The 20621-nt window shown below is 42.5% G+C and overlaps 1 protein-coding gene across 5 annotated transcripts in view; it reads left to right on the top strand.

Annotated features, from left to right (window-relative positions):
* Arhgap44 (Rho GTPase activating protein 44) overlaps window positions 1-20621 on the top strand; it is a 211469-nt gene that overhangs the window by 168772 nt on the left and 22076 nt on the right. For all 5 annotated transcript variants that reach the window (XM_046420729.2, XM_058571591.1, XM_046420732.2 and 2 more), the window contains exons 8-16: window positions 2579-2647; window positions 5030-5111; window positions 5521-5648; window positions 9522-9633; window positions 10039-10120; window positions 14790-14870; window positions 17879-17992; window positions 18616-18707; window positions 20286-20466. In XM_046420729.2, the coding sequence (XP_046276685.1) occupies window positions 2579-2647; window positions 5030-5111; window positions 5521-5648; window positions 9522-9633; window positions 10039-10120; window positions 14790-14870; window positions 17879-17992; window positions 18616-18707; window positions 20286-20466 (941 nt within the window). The remainder of the gene's footprint in view (window positions 1-2578; window positions 2648-5029; window positions 5112-5520; window positions 5649-9521; window positions 9634-10038; window positions 10121-14789; window positions 14871-17878; window positions 17993-18615; window positions 18708-20285; window positions 20467-20621) is intronic.

The raw sequence follows: 20621 nt of genomic DNA, 5'->3' as shown, positions 1-20621 counted from the left end.
AAAATCTGATCAGGTAGTAGTCACCAGCATGAACATGAAGATGCTCATTTGCTCCATTTTATCCAGGCATATCTTTTTTCTGATTGCTTTGTTTACAAAAAATGGAAACCAACTGCTTTTTTGATCATTTTACCTCCCAGAAAAATACAGTCTGTAATGGTGATAAAATAAAAACACAATTTCCAGCTAGATGCCAGAGACTTGGGAAGCTGAGGCAGAGGATCACGAGTTCAAAGCCAACCTCAGCAAAGGTGAGGTGCTTAGCAACTCAGTGAGACCCTGTCTTTAAATAAAATACAAAAATAAGGCTGGATGTGGCTCAGCAGTTGAGAGTCCCTGAGTTCAATCCCTAGTACCAAAAAACCCCCGTAATTTCCAACAAGAGAAACATATTCATATAATAAAATATGTCACCATTACAAACTGTGTTTTTCTAGGGGTAAAAAGCAGTTTGGTTCCATTTTTTTTTTTTTTTTGGGTAAACCAAACAATCAGAAAAAAGATATGCCTGGATAGAATGGAACAAAATGAGCATCTTCATGTCCATGTTGGCAATTGATTGCTGCCTGCTCAGATTGCCCATTAACTTGGGTCTTTGTTTTCCTATTAGAAATTCTGAGTGTAGATTAGTTGCAAAATCAGAAAATAATGATTTTTAACAATACTTTAAACTCTAGTCATTATTGATGAAAGGGGTTTTGTTCTTTATTAAAAAAAAATTAGCAGATTTGTAGTTTCCATTCTTGTTTCTTATTTGTAGTGTGGCCTGTTTGGAATCCGCATTGTGACTTTAAAAACATAGTAACGTACTGATTTTATTTTTTTAAGATTGTCCTGGGAGAGGCCCAGATGATGAGGAATTGAAAGTGTATTTGATGCAGCACCAGGTCTTTGGGGGGTTCTCTTCCTTTTCTCTGTCTGCTGAGCCATTTTTATCGCTGTTTTTCTGGCTCAAAATATCTCCCTCCCAATGGGAAGACTGGTGATGTATGTCTCCTGAATGGGGCTCTGCAGGGATGTTAGACGAAGTGGATTCCAGATGAGATCCTCTCTCTGGAACCTTGGAGAGACTTGGCAGTCTGCAGAGACCTTCAAATAAGGGTCCTCTGGGGGAAGAGGTTTGACGTGGTCTTGCGCTTATTGTATTTTGGAAATTTGCCAACTCTGAGCCTTAATTTCCTCATTTAGAGAATAGTTTTGAAGTTCCTACTAGGCTAAGCATTTTTAGACAGTGGTCAATAGATAAGATTCTTGAATACGTGGACAACCTACTGACCTAAAATTAGAAAATTAATTCTTACCTAAGAGGGTTAGGTGAAAATTTGTGCTTCACACCTAGAAAGTTCTCCATGAGTGTCTGTTCATTTTTTTCTCTTTGTTCATTCTGTGCAAGTCAGTCATGCATAGCTTAGTCTCATCAGTGCTTAGAGGTCCCCAGAGAACAGATTTCCTCTTTCAGTTCTGTGTCTTGGTTCCCTTGACTTGTATACAAGAACTATTGAGTGATGTTCCCAGGAGTTGCTTGCCTGTCCTGGATTCTAGAAATGAAACAGGTTGCTCCTACACATCCCGGTGTTTTTGCCGAGAATCAGCTTAATTGGAGAAGCTAAGGGTTGTGGTTTGGTACAGATCGCTTGAGGTTTCATGGCACAGGGTCTGTCCAAAAGCATGTTGTCACTGCTTTCATTTATTCAGCATCCAGGTGGTTTTCTTGGGCTACCATTGCGTTTGGCTCAACCTGAACATGTAAGCTCTTGTCAGTTACCCACCTTGTCTAAGTATTGCCAACCTAAGGTTGCCAAACAGGTAAGCACCTAAGAGGTCATATGAGTTGCACAAACAAGTTCAGAGGAGGGTCACGCTCAGAAATACTGTGAGTGACAGAATTTCATCCTGCTCAAAAGAAACATTGATGACGCAATGTTATGCCTGTTTTTCTGGAACCGAGAATGGTTCTCCTCAAAGGATGAAACATTCCATGTTCCAACACTGCATTAGGCCATTGCCATCCAAGCCCATGCAGACCTGAGTAATGAAGGGATGCTGATGCTGTGAGATCCGTGTGCAATGTGAGATGAGTCCAGGTTTTGCCAGGTATTGAGTCAGCAATGCTTTCCCTGTGCACCTGTCTTCTCTAAGCTTTCTCTAAATTGCTGCATCTCCTTCCATCTCTTTCCTTATCGTGATGATCACGTAATCAGAATTGAGAGTGAAAGAAAGCTGGGGCAGGAGAAGGAAGCTTGCTTCAGGATGGTGGCACAAGCTGCAGAGGTGTACGGATGTCATTTGCACTTCATGCTCCCACACCAGCTTTGACTTTAACTGCAGACATAGCCCATGTGTTAAAAACCCTGAGGGACCTATTGGCATAGGTGTACTTTTCAAACTCACTCATTTTGTAGAGCCGTTGTGGGAAAACATGGAATTCCCTATGAAAAAAAGTTTGTAACATATCAAATATTATTTTAAAATGAGATGAAACTGTTTAAGGCCCCTTTCCCCTGTGGTATATAGACTCAGACATTAGCTATCTTATTATTTTATGTTTTACCTTGGTTGTATCTTTTACCTTGCGCAGGACCAACTCTCCGCTGACATGTACAGTTTTGTGGCCAAAGAAATCGACTATGCAAACTACTTTCAAACGGTAAGGGTCCAGAAAGGTGAGATTGCATGAAAGTGTTAGCAAGATTCATGGTGTGGATAGAAAGGGAATGTGGGCATGGAACTCGGGGCCTCTCACTTAGTTAGCACATCATAGAAAAGGGTGAAACTGTTCTGTCATGAATAGATTCTGCCTTCCTTACTCCTTATAGGGGTTTCTTCAAAAACATAAGAATAAAACCCAGCCCTCTCCCTGGATTTATTGCAGTTCAGTCATCAATTACACTGAATGATAACTGAAAGCAATTTTGCTACCTTTCCTAGTAGACATCTGGCAGTGCTTGGAGGCATTTCTAATCATTGCAGCTAGGGAGGGACATTGTCATCTAATAGATAGACCAGGAACGCTGCTAAGTTTCTCACAATATGTAGGGCAGCTCCCTACCACCAAGATTTGCCCACTCCCCCAATATATTAGTAGGACCAATGTTGAGAAAACTTGATCTGGGACAATAAGGGTCTTGAGGAGAATAGGAAGATAACCACCTCATCCCAGGTGAGCACTGATTTTGATATAGGTTTTTGCTGTAGTGGCAAATAGGTGAATAGTGATTGATATGTAACCTGTTTATGCCGCAGTCTGGCTGCAGCAGAATAACCGGGAGGTGACGAACAACTTGTGTACATTGATACAGCAGGAGTGGGAGCCATTTATTGTAGGACAGGAGCAGTATTTATACATTCCACACAGCTTATCTAATTAACATAAACTAGATACAGCAGTCAACCAATCAGGAATCTCCACACTTAATGGCTCGCTTTTGTTACTTCTCAAACCACTCCCTCTGGCATTTTGCCAGGCACCATCCAGACTTGTTTACGAACTCTAACATTCCCCTGGCAAAATGCCAGGTGTTATTTTGACTTGTTTACAGACTCTAACATGTTTACCTGCCTCTTACCCATGGAAGCAGATTTAGAGTTGAGAAAGAGGAAGAAACAGGATCTGAATCACCTACACTTAAATGATCCAGTTCAGATAATGAGGACTCTTGCTGTTTAGCAGGGTAAATGCAAAGCAAGTGAAACAACAACAATAAAAAACCAAGAAAACAAAAATCGTACACAGAGAAATAGTACAAAATGACAGATTGTCCTGTTCACCTGCTCGTGTTGAGACTAAAACTCTAGAAAGCACACACTCTGTCTATATATACATATACATGTGTGTGTGTCTGTATACACACACACACATACTTACATATGTTTATTTTTTATATGATCAGGGAGGTGATAGAATGATAAGGAAGGGGAGTAAAAATAAAAACAGGAGAATTCCTGAAAAGGATGACGTGCTTTATGGACTATGGTAGAAGTGCTATGGGCTATTAGCATTCTTCGAACATTTTTATTACTGGCCCAGACATTCATAGGTTTCTTATTTCTGCAAAAAGAACTGATATCTATTATTCCCAACTTGGAGAGTTAATTTTACAATAGTATTTTTTCCAAGTGCATTTTATCGGTTTCAGTTGTGAAGATGAGACTTGACTTTAGACTTTCTGAAACCAACAAAATACCAGCATTCCAAGCCTTATTAGATTGTCTAATTGTCCCTTGGGTACCATTTATTTACTTATTCTGTTAACTTTGTTAAAAAAAAAAAATCTGCATTAGTTTTCCATCAGTGTTATTGGTATTTCCTCTCCACAGCAAGGATTCAGAGCTGTTCCCTCCCCCTCTGTCCTCCATGCCCACTCTTGGGGACAGGAGAAGGAGATTCTGAAAATAAATGAAGTAACTGTTGCTCATGGGTTTTCCCTTGCCGTTATCCACATGTCAGCTGTGTTTTAATTTAATGGGATGATCACAGTAGAGCACCATGAGGAATTTGTTCTTCCGATTGCACCACAATAGCCAGAGCAAGTTCACCTCCCAGTGTACCTAAAGAGGATCCCAGGTCCAGCTGTATGTTTTCTGATCAGCTCGAAGTTAAACTAAGTTGGCAGAAATCGAAGACGTATACAGATTGATTTAGCCCATACATATTGTAGAGGCAAATGAATTTCTAAGCATATTTCCCGTTTGTAATCACCTGTTCTTGCACTTCTCTTTGCTGCCTTTTCCTGGGGTGCCAGGAAAGGTAGGGTGGTGGCTAAGATGAAGCTTTCTAAGCCAGGCTCCAGCTCTGGGGGAACTCCCTTATTTTTTCACGGTTCTCCTGCTTCTCAAATTTCCATTCTTAGTCTGCTGTGACAGGCTGAAGCATGACTATCTTCCTATGTGAGTTGGAGGAGGGAGCAGGGGGCTCCTTCTCCCTCCCCCATGAGTAAGCACCTTCACGCAGAACCTGCTATGTGCAACAGAGAAGCCTGTGTTCCTGCCATTCTGCACAGGGTAATGTATTTTTTTGTGATTTTCTCAGCTAATAGAAGTGCAAGCTGAATACCACAGGAAGTCATTGACACTGTTGCAGGCTGTATTGCCTCAAATAAAAGCACAACAAGGTAAGCACATGCCTTCCCTGGGAAGGGAGTCTGGGGAGCCCACTTGCCTTCCCAGATGAGACCATCTCCTTGCATTTTGGTCACTGTTTAAGATTTACACAATCATGTCACATTCAGATGAGCCCCTAGAACTTTGTATGATGGTATTGATCCAGTCGTAATCAAGTCAAGCACATCCAATCATGAACCCCACCCAGGATGAATGTGGTGTGTCACATTAACCCCAGCACTAATGGATACAGCTGGCTGACCACCTACCCTCTCCCTCATCCCCAATCCCCAACTAGGCCGCCATTTTTTTTTTTTTTTTGGTAGTCTTAGGAGAATCTGAATGACAAGAGAAAAGAAAGATAATGTGAGTGACCTTCTCAAACTGCTGACTGACTTCTTTCTTTCTTCTCCTCCTCAGAGGCCTGGGTTGAGAAACCCTCCTTTGGGAAGCCACTGGAGGAGCATCTCACAATCAGTGGCCGAGAGATCGCCTTCCCCATTGAGGCGTGTGTGACGATGCTGCTGGAGTGTGGGATGCAGGAGGAGGTAGGATGGAGCATAGCCAGACCCAGCTATGAGCAGGTCACCTCTTCTAAGAGGCAGCATCTCCGGGGTCTTCTCTCCTGTATCATCTCTATCCTGGCCCCCTCCAATCCAAACACAAAGACAGGGGATGTGGTTCTGCCCCCTGCCCTGCAGACACAAACTGGTCCTGCTTTTTCTTCATTTTATATTGAGAGTGGAGGATTGTGGGCAGCTTGCTACATCTGGCCCTGAGGACTGGATGTGCAGATTTGACTTGTTGTTTCTTCAGACTTAATGTGATTTGATGACTTTGGCATTCTATTGCTGCTGTTACTACGCCAACTCATTCTCTCTCCTCCTCCTATTGTGTAAAAATTTTCCTAATTTCCAAAATAGAGCTCTTAACGTTTTGGATCACAGGTCTTTTATAGACATCCTCAAAATTTGATTGATAGCAACATTAGAAAGTATTTTTAAAGAACTGCCTTTAAAAAAAAAGATCTATGAGAAATTGGTGGTGGCTGTTGTTTTTATTTCTGTGTGAATTGTTTCCTGGGAGATAAGAGCCATCTTTCTTTGCTCCAGTAGGCTCTTTTAACACCTTTATCCAATATTCCTTTGAGCTGATCACCTAGTCCATGTCTATTTAGACCACTCATGCATTTATTACTAAACAAAGTATAAAATGAGAAAGGAGGGTTATAAACAGCGTAGCATCTATCCAGTAAGCCTGGTTAATCAAAAACAGGCTGCAACCCAAGTAAGCACTGGGTCACATGGGAAAAACTAAGGTTTCTAAGTGGAAGAAGGAAAGGCAGTGAACGTTCATCTCAGTGTTGGCTGTTTCCATGTGCCAGGTCTATTTGAGATGCTAGATATCCAAAAAGGAATGGGAATAAATGTTTCATTTTTACCCCATTTTATGTGCCTTCATGTTTGTCATCAATTAAGAAAGAAGAATTCTCTTTGATATCTGAGAAATAGTTTCACATAGGTGGTGAACTGGACTTTTTAGCCCCTCTATTTTATTTTTTTAAATTATGGAAATATGTATACACACAAAGATAAGAAAATGATCCCCATCCCCCAGCTTGTAGTCAATCTGTTTTAATCTCTATCTCCATTTCCTGCCTCCTAATACCTACTTTGGATATTTTGAAGCTAATTTCAGATGTGGTGTCATTTCCACAAAGTGTTTTAGAATGTATTTCTTAAAGATAAGGAATATTCTAAAATACAGTTGCAACAGTATTATTATAGCAAAAAATAACAGTAATGTACTAACATCATTACATATCTAGTCGATGTCAATTGGTTCTCAGAGAATGGACTCTGACATCTCTAGTCTTGCCTCAACTTTCCTGTCTCTGCCCTTTCTGAGACATTCTGCCTCTGGACAAATCTTGCACTCAATTAATCTCTCTCTCCTTCTCTTTCTTCCTTCTCCTCCTTTCCCTCCCCTCTTCCTTTCTCTCTCTCCTTCTCCCTTTTTCTTTCTCTTTTTCCCTACTTTGCATCAGCTCTTTCCCTTTAATAACAAATATGCTTAGGTTTTCCCCTAATTTACGAAAAAAAAAAAAAAATCTTCTTTCAACCTTGCTACAACCTCGGACTCCTTTCCTAACCCCTTGGTTTCTTTCTGCTTTTCAATTTCTATGAATAACTTGCAGCATTTGCTGTTTGTGCATTATCAACACCATTTACTCGCTGCTCTTCCTTGGTGTAGCTTCTGTCCCAACCCCTACACTGCAGCTGCCCTCGGGGGGCCCCCAGGGAGCCCCAGGTTGTCAGATCTAGGGCCTCAGTCCCAGCCTCCTTGGCCACGCAAGTGCCTGATGTTGCTAGTGCAGCCATCCTTGAAGGGCTCTGCCGGGCTGGCTGTCCCCTCCTGCCTCCAACCACAGGGCCCTCCCCATTACCTGTTCTTTCCTGTCATTTACTCCTCATCTCCTAGTGCTTCACATCCACTTCAGTGGGAGGGCTCCACTCCTGTGTTGGCACTCTTTAACATTTCCATGAAAAATTCCCTCTAATATCCATAGAAATACTCACTAGCTCTCTTTTTTTATTATTTTTTATTTTTTTAGTTGTAGATGGACATAATACCTTTTTTTAAATTTATTTTTATGTGCTGAGGATTGAACCCAGTGCCTCACATGTGCTAGGCAAGTGCTCTACCACTGAGCCACAACCCCAACCCCACTAGCTATCTTAATAACGCTTCCCTTAATGGGACAGTCTCCTCTTGCAGTTATGCAATCAAATATCTGAAGTCTTAGGCACTCATCCACCTTATCCACAGGGCATATGTTCCAAGACCCCCAGTGGATGCCCAAAACTATTACCGAACTCTATATATACTACTAGGTTTTTTTTTTTTTTTTTTTTGCTATACATAAATACTTTAAATTTATACATTAGGTATATGTAGTAAGAGATTAGCAGCAACAGTAATATACTAGAACACTTGTAACAATATATCATAATAAGCTATTCAAATTATAGAAATGAGTTATTTATTTCTGTAATTTTCCATTTAGTATTTCCAGACTGAAGTTGACCAAGGATAACTGAAACTTACTGAAAGTGAAGTTGCAGATAACAGAGGGTTACTGTATTTAACACTGTCCACCACCAAGTACTGCTGGCTCTTCTTGCATGGCTATGCCTGGTTTTGTGAGAGTCTAAACCTCTCCTTAAGTGTATTTTGTAGCTTGGTCTCTTGGTCATAGTAGCCTTATAGACACATTGCTTAACCTCCTCACATACATGCCAAAGAGCCTTGAACGCTGATTTATCTGTCACACCCTCCACTAGGAAGGGAGTTAGCCATCTTAGTAGGCCAGAAACTCAGTATTTCAGACTGAACATTTTCTTTTAAAGGAATCTGGAAATCTGAGTGACCATAAAAGTTTGAAGGAGCAAACAAGCGCATTCTGCCAGCTTGTTTCTCAGCCTGTAGTTTGGATCACAGAATGGAGGAAGCTCTTGAGAACAGTTGGTGCATGCCTATAATCCTAGCAGCTCAGGGGGCTGAGATAGGAAGATTGAAAGTTTGAGGCCAGCTTCAGCAACTCAGTGAGACCCTCAGCAACTGAAGGAGACCCTGTGTTGAGATAAAACGGGCTGGGAATATGACTTAGTGGTAAAACATTCCTAGGTTCAATCCCCAGTATCAAAATAATAATAATAACAACAACAACAAACAATAATAATAAAAAAAATGCAGGAAGCTAACAAGTTGAAACAGAAACCACTAGGGCTTTCTGTCTAACTCACCTGGGACTTGGTGGTTCCTTTTCAGTGCTGACCAGCATTTGTCTTCTCTTCTGCACACTCTGCCCTCTTCTTTCCGTGCCTGGCTTGCTTTGCTCTACAATGTGCAGAGGCTTATTTGAACGAAGTGATGGTAATACCAAAGTAATGCTAATAATGGAACATGGAGGCTCCATCATACCCTGTCCCCAGTCTGCCCTTCCTCTGAGGACTTGGCAATTTGATTGCTCCTCGTGTATGTGCACATTCACCCACACCCCTCATAGACCTTTTCTCATCCCACTTGTTAGATCTCCACGTCTGACCAGGTCTCAGTCAGTTCTTCACAGGACGTATCTTAAGTGTACAGGAACAACAGTTTGAGTGTTCAGGGTTCTATTAGCCAATAGATACTTCCTGAACCAGTATAATGAGCCACCCTGACATCAGGCAGGAAAAGAGCACAGCGTAAAATTAGATCCAGTTCCTACTCTCAAGTTGCCTATGTCTGCAGGAAGAGACCTAAAAAAAGGGGCAGAAACAATATGGGAACCTGGTGTTAGAAGAATGTACCTTGGAGGTTTTGCTCTTGTACCTTTGAGTTGCCGACTGTCTGCTAACCCTCTGTTTTGTACGTAGGGACTCTTCCGAGTAGCTCCCTCTGCCTCCAAGCTGAAGAAGCTGAAAGCTGCGCTGGACTGCTGTGTGGTGGATGTGCAGGAGTACTCGGCAGACCCCCATGCCATTGCAGGTGGGCACCCACAGCCTGTTGGCAGGATGCTCTCAGCAAGGCCGCATAGGGAAGGGGTGAGCATGCAGAGGGTGTGGTTACATGTCAAGGACACTCCAGCCCAGGCCTTTCCAATAGGCTTCATTCACATGTGTCCACTCAGGGCCCAGTTTCAGGGCTGTTTGTTCTGGCCCCTTGAAGGAAGGCCTCCTACTGTTCCAGGAGAAGATGTAGTGATGTGGGAAGTAAGGGGGACAATGCGATTGTCATCCCAGGTCCCCCTACCAGAGTCCTGGGTCTGTTCGTGTGAGTAGCCTCTGTGTGGTCTTGTGTTGGTCAGGGAGCCAGTCTCCAGAGACAACCCACATGGGTACTGCAGGCTGCCAGGTCATAACGGCTCATTGTCATTATTGTATCTACACTCAGGAGCTTTGAAATCTTACCTCCGAGAGTTGCCAGAACCACTCATGACCTTTGAACTCTATGATGAGTGGATCCAGGCGTCCAAGTGAGTACCTTGTGTTGCACCGTCTTGCGGGTCAGAGTTTATGGGGATGTACAGTCATCCCTTGGTGTCTGTGCTCAAGATCTGGGACCCCAGAGGCTCAAAGTCCCTTATGTATAATCACTTAATATTTGCATATAAGCCAGTGCACTTCATCTTGTAGACTTTAAATCACTTCTAGATTACTTACAATACCTAATAAAATGTAAGCACTGTGTAATATTTTTTATTAACGTATTCTTTAGGCAGTAAACAAGGGGAAAAGTCTGTGTACGTTCATGCAGATGCAACCATCATAGCCCTAACTGCAAAGAACACGGTCCACAGCTAATTGACTACATGGATCTTGAACCCAGGAATACTGAAAGATGGCTATGTTTATTGAAGATAGGGAAGCATGTAACCTGGGATCTGGAAATTTCATTTCAAATCCATCATGAAGACATTTTCCAAAGAGGCATGTACAAGGATGTTGATTGCAGCATAATTTGGGATAACAGAAGCCTGGAAGTTAATTAAAGATTTAGTGGGCAAGGGAGGTGGGAGTCCTGACTAAATAAACTATGGTGTGCATTTTCTGAAACCATTAGGCAGAGCTGATATGAAAATATATGGAGATTTATTGTTGAGTGGAGTAAAGCAAGTTAATGAGGATACAATGTGATATTCTATTCTAAAAAAAAAAATAAATAAATACCAACACACTCAAATGGTAGAACTTCAGGTATGCCTCGATATATGTGGAAATGCACTAAAGAAGGTTCTGGAAGGGCTCGCTCGGGCAATGGCAGTGACCCCTGCTAAGAGTGCAGTAGGACATGAGAGTGACCATGGCAGTCTTTGTCTTCATCTGTGATAGAAATATTGCACCAATAACTAATAATAAAAAGGCAGAACAAGAGGGTAGTGGACGCTGTCTCCTGAGCATAAGCCTGAGGGAGCAGGCCTCTCAGCAAGGAGCAGAGCCAGGCCCCCGATGGTGGCAATGCCAAGCCTGGGGGCAGGGTCACCACCAGGTCACACACTGCAGCTTCTCAGTGTGGCTTTGCTTCTTGATTCTTGCATTCTTTCCTTGGTTTATTGCTGTATTAGGATGTTATATTTCTCTTTGGATATAAGAGCTATCTCAAGCTAGGTGTGGTGGTGCGCACCTGAAATCCCTGCAGCTCAGGAGGCTAAAGCAGAAGGATCTCAGGTTCAAAGCCAGCCTCAGCAACTTAGTGAGGCCCTGAGAAACTCAGAGAGACCCTGTCTCTAATAAAATATTTTTTTTAAATTTTTTTTTTAAGATAGAGTGAGAGAGGGAGGGAGGGAGAGAGAATTTTTAATATTTATTTTTTAGTTTTCGACGGACGGACACAACATCTTTGTTTGTTTGTGGTGCTGAGGATCGAACCCGGGCCGCACACATGCCAGGCGAGCGCGCTACCGCTTGAGCCACATCCCCAGCCCCTAATAAAATATTTTTAAAAGCTAGAGATGTGGCTCAGTGATAAAGCAGTCTGGGGTTCAATTCTAGGTACCCCAAAACAACGTCTCAAGTAAACACTGTTGAGAATTGGCACGGGAGGAAAAGTGGTGGAGAGAATGGTAGAGATTGTGCAGTCAGAAGACAGAAAAGAAGAGAAGAGTGTTTTATGAGAGCAAGTCTGGAGCAAATAGCTATCCTAGCAAGGTGGCCATGATTGGAAATGGTGTCTTAGAGATCTCTGGTGTTGGGACTTAGTCTCAAGGACACCCTGGGTCTTCTGTCAGAAAGAATCTGGTGTGTGTATCTGATACTGATGCACCTCCCCCTTCCACACACACTCTCTCTTCCCCCCACCCCCTCTGATGGATCTTTTTTAAAAAAATCTGACTCACAATTGTATAGGTTTATAGAATATAAGATGATGTTTTAATCCATGTATGTATCATACAGTGATGAAATCTAGGTAATGAGTATAACCATCACCTCCAGCATTAATCATTGATGCTTCTAGTTCTTAATGAAGCCAGACTTGAATGTGCAGAGCCAGAGGAAGCTCGCTTCAATCAAGTGACACAATGTAATTTTTTTTTTTTTTTTTTTGTGGTGCTGGGGATTGAACCCAGGGCCTTGTGCATGCAAGGCAAGCACTCTACCAACTGAGCTATATCCTCAGCCCCCAACAAGTGTATTTTTTTAATGCATTGTAAAAGGCTGGCCAAATCTGTGGTACTCTTATTGTGAAGACCAAGTGTTGGACTCTGTGAGGATACTAGTTATAATAAGTGGTATCATTTTTTTCAGTGCTTATTAGAGGTTTAACTTTGCACTAAGCCCATTATACATTTTTACGTTCCTTAAATTTCTCAGAAATTCTTATTAATTAAGTGGTTTGTGCTATGTCCCCCATTTTACAGGTGAGGAATTTGAAGTATAGAATAGGTACATAGCAGCAGGCTACTTGCCAGCTAATGTATGGCAGAATGAGAATTTGAATCCATGGAGTCCAGTTCCAGAGTCCATGCACTTACCTATTTTATGCCTCTCTAAAGAAAGACTGGTCCCAGGAAGAAGTCAAGTGAGAACATATCATTTGCTGAAAACCATCCTTTTTTTTTTTTTTTTTTTAAATCATGAAATATCCAAGAGATCTGGACGATGTGAAGCTAGAGAAAGGGAGGCTAGCTCAGCTCATCACCACCTACCTACCCAAGATACTCTACTTCTTACCTCATTCGCAGAGGTGGATCTCCATTAGGAAATAGGAATGATCCAGTGACCCGAAGTAGTCGGTATCTTTGAACCTAGGGAAAATGAGAACTTATTTTCACACTGGATTATAAACATGTCATGCTGAAGGCTCTTGGTGATGATGGTGCCTTCCACTTAAGGTCACACCTTCTCGAGAAAGTCATTTTTGCCTGAAGCAATTGTTTTTAACCCTCTGTGTGCATCAGACTCTCCTGGGAAGCTTCTAAAAGATGCCGGTGGAGATTCAGGTGACCATTCCTCTGGGTTCTGTGTTTCAAAGCTCTCAAGGCTGTTGGGTGGATAACCTTGACCCACCTTAACAGGGCATTGGATTGCAGGCAGATTCCTAAAATACAGTCGGCCAGGGACGGGGCATCTGGAAGTCCAGCAGAACCAAAAGTGGACTGGTTATCTCAAAGTGACATTCCTTACAGTGTTAAAGCAGAGAGGACTTCTTTGTCATGCAGGCTGAGGAAAATGAGGCCTCTTCTGATTGCTTGTTGTGAATCTTCTATTTTTGGAAAAATTAGTCTTTTTCAGAGTTCCATTTGATTGCATGGCACTTTCTGGTTTGGTCTGGGCTGCCGTGGCCCAGTGCTCTAGGCTCCTCTAAAGTAGCAGCTTCCCAGGAACTGACTGTCACCTTCAAAAGGTCAAAGATCGGAAAAGGGAGTGGGGTTTGGTGTCAATGAAGATGCCTCAGCAAATGACAGAGGTGACAACAGCAGCCTGCAGATGGCTACTTAGCAATGATGTCAAACTTTGCATGAACCAGCAGCAGGACCAGCTGCTTTGGACTGCTTCTTCTTTAGACCTCTGGTGCAGCTCTGTGAGCAAAATATTATTGTGAACCTGGTACAGAGGAGGAAACAGGGGCTCACAGAGGTTGGGGAGTTGGCACAAGATCACAGGATGGAGCTGGGTCTTTCTTCCCACGCAAAACCCCGCCTTGGCCAGGCTAGAGACCCATGACAACTCCTTAACGCATCTTCTGTCACCTTTCAATTTCTGAATGGAACCTTTAGTTTTCACTCTAGCCTCCTGGTTCAAGATCCTTGTGGAGAATGCCTGCCTCTTTCTTGAGGCAGAAATGAGGAAAGTCAGTTTTCTCACCTTGGTCAGAATCAACAGCAGGACCTTGGAGTACCCAGCAATGAAGTGTGCAGGTGACAGCCACACCTCGGCTGTGGGTCCCGGGTCAACAGGTTGGAGTTGGGCCTCACCCTGATGCTGTTTATCTTTCAGTTTTTCTTGAGAAAGGATTCTTTGAGCATAAAGCTTTTCTGATGTGGGTCTTAATATAGATTTATATAAAAAATGTCATCTTTTAAATAATACATATTTATTTAATTCTAAGAGTAAATCATTTTTGCATAGTGAAAAAAGTCCTTCAGCTACTGGAAGTTATCTATTTCCTGAGTTATATCTTGAAGGGTCAGATTTCTTCATGTCTATGTAATCTCCTTATTTACAGGTATTTTTATTAAGGATCTATTATATGCCAAATGTCAGGAAAATTAAGAAGCAGTAATATCTTAATATAATATGTAGCATCATCTAAATACTTCACTATGCATTGAACTGGATGGCAGGCAGCCACTACAGTGTGCAGAGTTGGACTCCCTGACTGGTGTCCTGCGTCTCCTGACAACCCTGTAACCCTGTACTCCAGAGCAGGCCTCAGGCCTCTGTCCCGTTCCCTTAACTGCCATCCTGGCATGCTTCACCATACAGAGAAAATTGTGTTGGACTAGTGCAGGCCAAGATAGAAGGATAGCATAGAAGGTAAAATAATTATATGCAAACATTTTAAATAATAATACCTTGCTCTTACGGGTCAGTTATAGTAGTTAGCTCTTTCTTGTCCAGTATGAGAATGACTGGTTAATATGATTGCCAATGGGGATTCATTGAATCATGCTCAACCAGTGGCTTTTCCTATCGTTTTCCCAGTATCCAGGAGCAGGAGAAGAGGCTCCAGGCCCTGTGGAATGCTTGTGAGAAACTGCCCAAGGCCAATCATAACAACATCCGGTAAGTGTGGACTGGAGTTGTAGCTCAGTGGTAGATCGCTTACCTTGCATGCGTGAGGCCCTGGGTTCGATCCTCAGCACCACATAAAAATAAATAAATAAATAAATCATATTCATCTACAACTAAATAAAAAAGTTTAAAAAAAAAATCTGGTAAGTGGGTACTGGAGACAAAAGGATCAGCTTATTTGAGCCTCAGATACGCAGTTCCCCGGGGAAAAGTCACAGTAACCTGTGTGCATAGCCTTTTGTGGTGTGTTGTTGGCACATAGGGTCTCTTTTTAGCCTCAACCTGTGAGGTAAGGCAGGGATTGTTATTACCATTTTGCAGAGAAGGAAACAGGCTCACAGCCTCTGTATGGTGCTGGAGGCTACCTAACTAGCTATTGTCTAATTCACTCAAGTTCTTTGATTTGCAAGGAGTGAAGAAATCTGCACCCTAGCTTCAGATATTGGAACTTATGGTAAAGGTAAGATGTTCCTGGAACCTTATAAGCTGACCAGTGCTGGAGCTGGCAGAGGCAGAGGTGTCCTTCAACTAGTCACAGGAAGAGGAGGCAAAGGAGAGTATTATGCACCTTTCACTCAACCTTTCATTCAACCCAGATATTTTCCACTTCTGCCTCTCACCTTGCTAGTACCTGGACTGGACTTCTCACTGTGCTGCAGATCTTCCCCCTTCCCCGGGCTTCTGCTTTCTCATCACAGTGTCTTGCCAGCACCCCTCCTGGCCTGCTGCCTCTCTTCTGAGTTTCTTTGGATGCAGATTTTCAGCTTTAGCATCTGCAACCATCTGCCTAATTGTTTCTCTTTTTTCTTGCTAAAAATCCCACCAGCAGGGATAGGGTTGTCCCTCAGTAGTAGAGCACTTGCCTCGCACATGTGAGGCACTGGGTTCAATCCTCAGCGCCACATAAAAATAAAGATATTGTGTCCATCTACAACTAAAAAAAAAATTAATATAAAAAAATCTCACCAGCAATCAAATAGTGGTTTCTCAAAATTAAACATACATGCTGGGCATGGTTGACGCAGTCAGGAGGCTGAAGCAGGAGGATTGTTCAAGGCCAATCTCAGCAACTTAATGAGGCCTTAAGCAATTTAGCAAGACCCTGTCTCTAAATGAAAAATGAAAAGGATGGGGCTGTGACTCAGTGGTTAAGTGTCTCTAAATTCAATCCCTAGGACCAAAAAAAAAAAAAAAAATTAAACATAGAACTACCATATGATCCAACAATTTCACTTCTCGGTATATTCCCCAAAGAACTGAAAGTAGGGACTTGGTATTTGGATATCCAGGTTCACAGCAGCATGATTCACAGTAGTCCAAAGTGGAAGTAACCAAAGAGTCCACAGATGGATAAATGGATAAATGAAATATAGCTTATACATACAATGGGATATGAGATTCTGGTTCTTGCTACAACATGAATGAATCTTTGGTCTTGATGCTAAGTGAAAGAAACCAGGCACCAGAGGACAAAGGCTTATGATTCCCCTTATGTGAGTTACCTAGGGTAGTCAAATTCTTAGACACTAAGTCAAATGATGGCGGCCAGGGCCAGGGGCAGGGTCGAACGCTGAGGTTAATGTTGAATGGGTACCATTTTGGTTTGGGAAAATGAAAGCGTTCTGGAGATAGATAGTAGTGATGACCTGGTATCAGTGTGAATCTACTTAACCCCACTGAAATATATACCACAAATGGGTCTAAATGGTAAATAGTTATGTATATTACTATAATTAAAAAATCCCAAGATCAAAAATTAGATTGGTTGGTACTCAGCTCACGTTGGTGACCACAGCCTGTGGATTGATGATCCCCAGCTTTCTATGTCCTGGTCTCTTTCCTTTGTGGCCTCTTGGAGGGCATGAGGCCTGGTGGGGAGAGGCTTTGGGTAGAGATGGCCCAGTGTCAGCATAGTGACGACATGGTAGGACTCCATGTCTGGTCCTCTTGACAGAAGACGTGTGGAAAACTTCCAAGGAAGTTGCTTCACTCTGACCTGAGCAAATCAGGATGAGGACCACAGCCTTTTGGAACCCAGAGTCTAGGAGGAAATGTGGGTTTTTAATGTGGTTTTTCCAAAGCTTTTCTGTTGTGCTGAATTTGTGCATAATTTCTTATTTTTTTAAAAACATTATCTTTAATGTATTCACACATCACTGTACCTTTTAAAGTATGTCATGTTTAGTTTTTTAGTGCATTCAAAGAGTTCTGCAACTGTCAATACTAATTTTAGAGATTTTTTTTACCACTCCAGAAAGAAATCCAGTTCTTATTAGCAATCACTTTTCATCTTCCCACTCCCCAACTCAGGGCCTGGCAACCACTGATCTACTTTCTGGGTCTATAGATTCGCATATTCTGGATATTACATATTATAGATATCATAATGTAGTCTCCTGTATCTTGACTTTTCTTTCACTTATAATGTGTTCACAGTTCATTCATGTAGTGAGATATGTCAGTTCTTTATTCTTTCTTGTGGCTGCATAACATTCCATATTTCATATTTACCTGTTCATCCCTTGATGAACCTATGGTTGATTTTCACTTTTTTGGCTATTGTGAATAGGGCTGCTCCGAGCATTCATCTACCAATTTATGTGTTGACATACTTCTCTTGGATATACCCCTGGGAGTGGAATTGCTGGATCACATGCTAAGCCTGTGTTCATTATTTTCATCATTGGATCTTTCCAGAAAGCTTGACTAAGGGTAATTGCAGAGGACACCACCTCTCAGTCAGAAGGAAAGATGGAGAGTTTTTTCTGTCCAGTGTTCATTGAAGCAGATGTTTCGCATCTTGCGGAGTAAGATCTGAGTCTGTCTTGTTTTTGCAAAGAGAATACAGATTTCTCATTTCCTGATACATGATATGTCTTCATTATACTGCAGGATATATGAGTCTCGCTGTCAGTAAGATGTGCTACTGGAGAGAAGTGTCGGCACACCTGTCTGGTGTGGAGCCCTAGTTAAACGTGGCCCTTCTCATTTCTTTTCAGATACTTGATCAAATTTTTATCGAAGCTGTCAGAATATCAAGATATAAACAAGATGACTCCAAGTAACATGGCAATTGTCTTAGGACCCAACCTCCTCTGGCCGCAAGCAGAAGGGTGAGTGAAGGGAGGGGAGCCCTGTGGGCAGTGTGGCAGGGGTGCAAGAGGGCATGCAGGGGCATTCCTTGGATCATTCCTGGATCATCACCAGCCTTATTTATATTTCAAGTCCTCATTCTGTCATGGACCACTCCCTTTATGGGGGAATGCACAGAGTTGTGCAGACCTCCCTCACTGATGCTCTCAGAGCTGTGGGTCTGAAGGAAGGGTCTTCTCCAAGTTAACCCAGGTCAGCATCAGCATGAAGAGAGGGAAGACGAGGGACATGATGACACCAGGCAAGGCAAAGTCTCTCAGGCACCCTGGACTCTGTCCAAGATTCAGAGGGATGGAGGGTTGTCTCCAAGGAGACCTCAGAGTCGGAAAGAGGAGGAACTCGGCAGTGATGAGAACTGTACCTCATGCTAAAAGTGCCTTCATGGGTGCTGTTCATTTACCTGTGGTTGTCCCCATTCAGAAAGGTAAAGTGTCCTTCCTGAGAGAAAGCCAGCTCACAAACCTAGGCCTGCAAGGTTCCAGTCCAGGATCCCTTCCTGGGCTCAATAGCTAGAGGACCAAGGATCCCTCATCCTGCCTTGGCTGGTGACCCCATCCTGCCCTCCTTTGCTCTGTGCTTGCAGAAACATCACTGAGATGATGACCACAGTTTCGCTGCAGATCGTTGGGATCATCGAGCCCATCATCCAGCATGCAGACTGGTTCTTCCCTGGGGGTACGTGGCGGCATTGGGTTGGGGGATCAGAGGTGGGGAGCAGGGAGATCTGTGAGTTCAGAACTCTTTGAAACCAAGGACCACGGCCCCCAGGGCTTTTGTTGGTCTTGCTTTTAATCTTTGCACACACACACACACACACACACACTGGTATTGGTACTGTCATAGCAGCTTCCTGTTCTCTTATCCATGCCGAGGGATGTTCTGGCATGAATGTGTCTGCTGTGGGTGCCAATGAGGTCCATAGATTCTACTGGTTTCATACCATGGTTCCTTCAGGTCTGTGAATCATGCCCTGCCGGTTGCAGAAAGAGGAGAGAAATCCTCTTCTCCAAACCCTCAGGGCTCACAGATCATCTGGATATTGCCCTTTCATTGCCCTAAGTTGTACCCTTTGATTTGCCCCTTAGCATGTACAAAGGCAGATTTTTTTTTTTTTTGGCCTAATTCAAAATTAGCTTCTCAAGGCAGCTTTCTAAGAGGGAATTTAAGACGTGTCCTGAGCCATGGAAGCATCATTGCCTAAGTACATGTCTTTCAGCTTTGACTGATATTTTTGTTTTTGTTTGTTTTTGGTACTGGGGGTTGAACCCAATGGTGCTCTACCACTGAGCCACATCCTCAGCCCATTTTTACTTTTTATTTTGAGACAGAGTCACTGTGTTGCCCAAGCTCTGCCTCAGCCTCCCAAGTCATTGGGATTAAGGTATTCGTCATCGTATCTAGCAGTGGTGATAGTTTTAAAGAGAGAGCAATGGTTACATTAAATTTAGGGTTTACTGAGAAAAAAAAAACTGATGCTGTGACATTATGGGTAGTAAATATTAGGAGGATGCTTCTAGCTATGCAGCAACATCCACTAACTCAAGCGAAGGTGAACCCCTGTAGTCCTCAGAGGAAATCAAAGAAGTTTGGCCATCTTTCTTCTGCTGACCGTGTTTGAGTGGCTGATCTTCTGAGAGCTCTATTGATGGCACAAAGCTAGGTGAGGCTAGGAAGCGAAGATAAAGAAATAAAGGAAATAAGAGTCGGAGGCAATAATTCTTCATGTGCTGTGGATAAGCTGATTCATTACATCATGGACAGGCAGAATTGAGCAGAGCAAATCCATTCCCACTGACCAAAAAAAAATGTATCTCTTTGGGAACCAACAAATACCTCAATGAAAATTCTTCCTATTTCTAACTTAAAAAAAAAATGTATCCTGTTCAGTTTTATAGTAGGACTATATTATCATTTACAAATCTTAATATTGACTTTTTTTCATGACCAATTTCAATGGCTAGCACTTCTCAAATAATAATAAATAAAAATAGCCAGGGTGGATGTTGCTGTTTTCCTGATTACATTAGGACTGCTCTAAAGCATGATGTTTGACTAAGCTGATTTTGTCTTTTTGAGAAAGTATCCAAGGGTTTCTATTTTATTAAGTTTTGTTGGATTTTGAAAAAAAACACAAATGGACTTTTTTTTTTATTAAATGCCAGTCTACGTGACCACATGTATTCTCTTCTTTGTCCTATTAATAGGATAAATGGTATTATTAAGGTGAGTATACCAATTCTCTCTTCCCTGCAGAGATAGAGTTCAACATTACAGGCAATTATGGGAGTCCGGTGCACGTGAACCATAATGCCAACTATAGTTCAATGCCCTCCCCAGACATGGACCCCGCTGACCGGCGTCAGCCCGAGCAGGCCCGCCGGCCCCTCAGTGTCGCCACGGATAATATGATGCTGGAGTTTTACAAAAAGGATGGGTATGAAGCTGTGTCCCTTTTTCAGTCTTGGGGATTGGGAAAGTTGCGGGGAGGGAGTGAAAGGTAAGGAAAGAAACAGGATTGACACAGGAAGTTGCACTTACTACCACATCTTGGTGACCAGTAGCAATTGAACACTGAACTCATTCTTGAAA

This window comes from Marmota monax, unplaced genomic scaffold (genome assembly GCF_021218885.2).
Source record: "Marmota monax isolate L192 unplaced genomic scaffold, Marmota_monax_Labrador192_F-V1.1 WCK01_AAM20220418_F8-fsc00274, whole genome shotgun sequence".
Lineage (NCBI taxonomy): Eukaryota > Metazoa > Chordata > Mammalia > Rodentia > Sciuridae > Marmota > Marmota monax.
The sequence above is the reverse complement of the archived record's forward strand: the minus strand, read 5'-3'. Positions and strand labels throughout refer to the sequence as shown.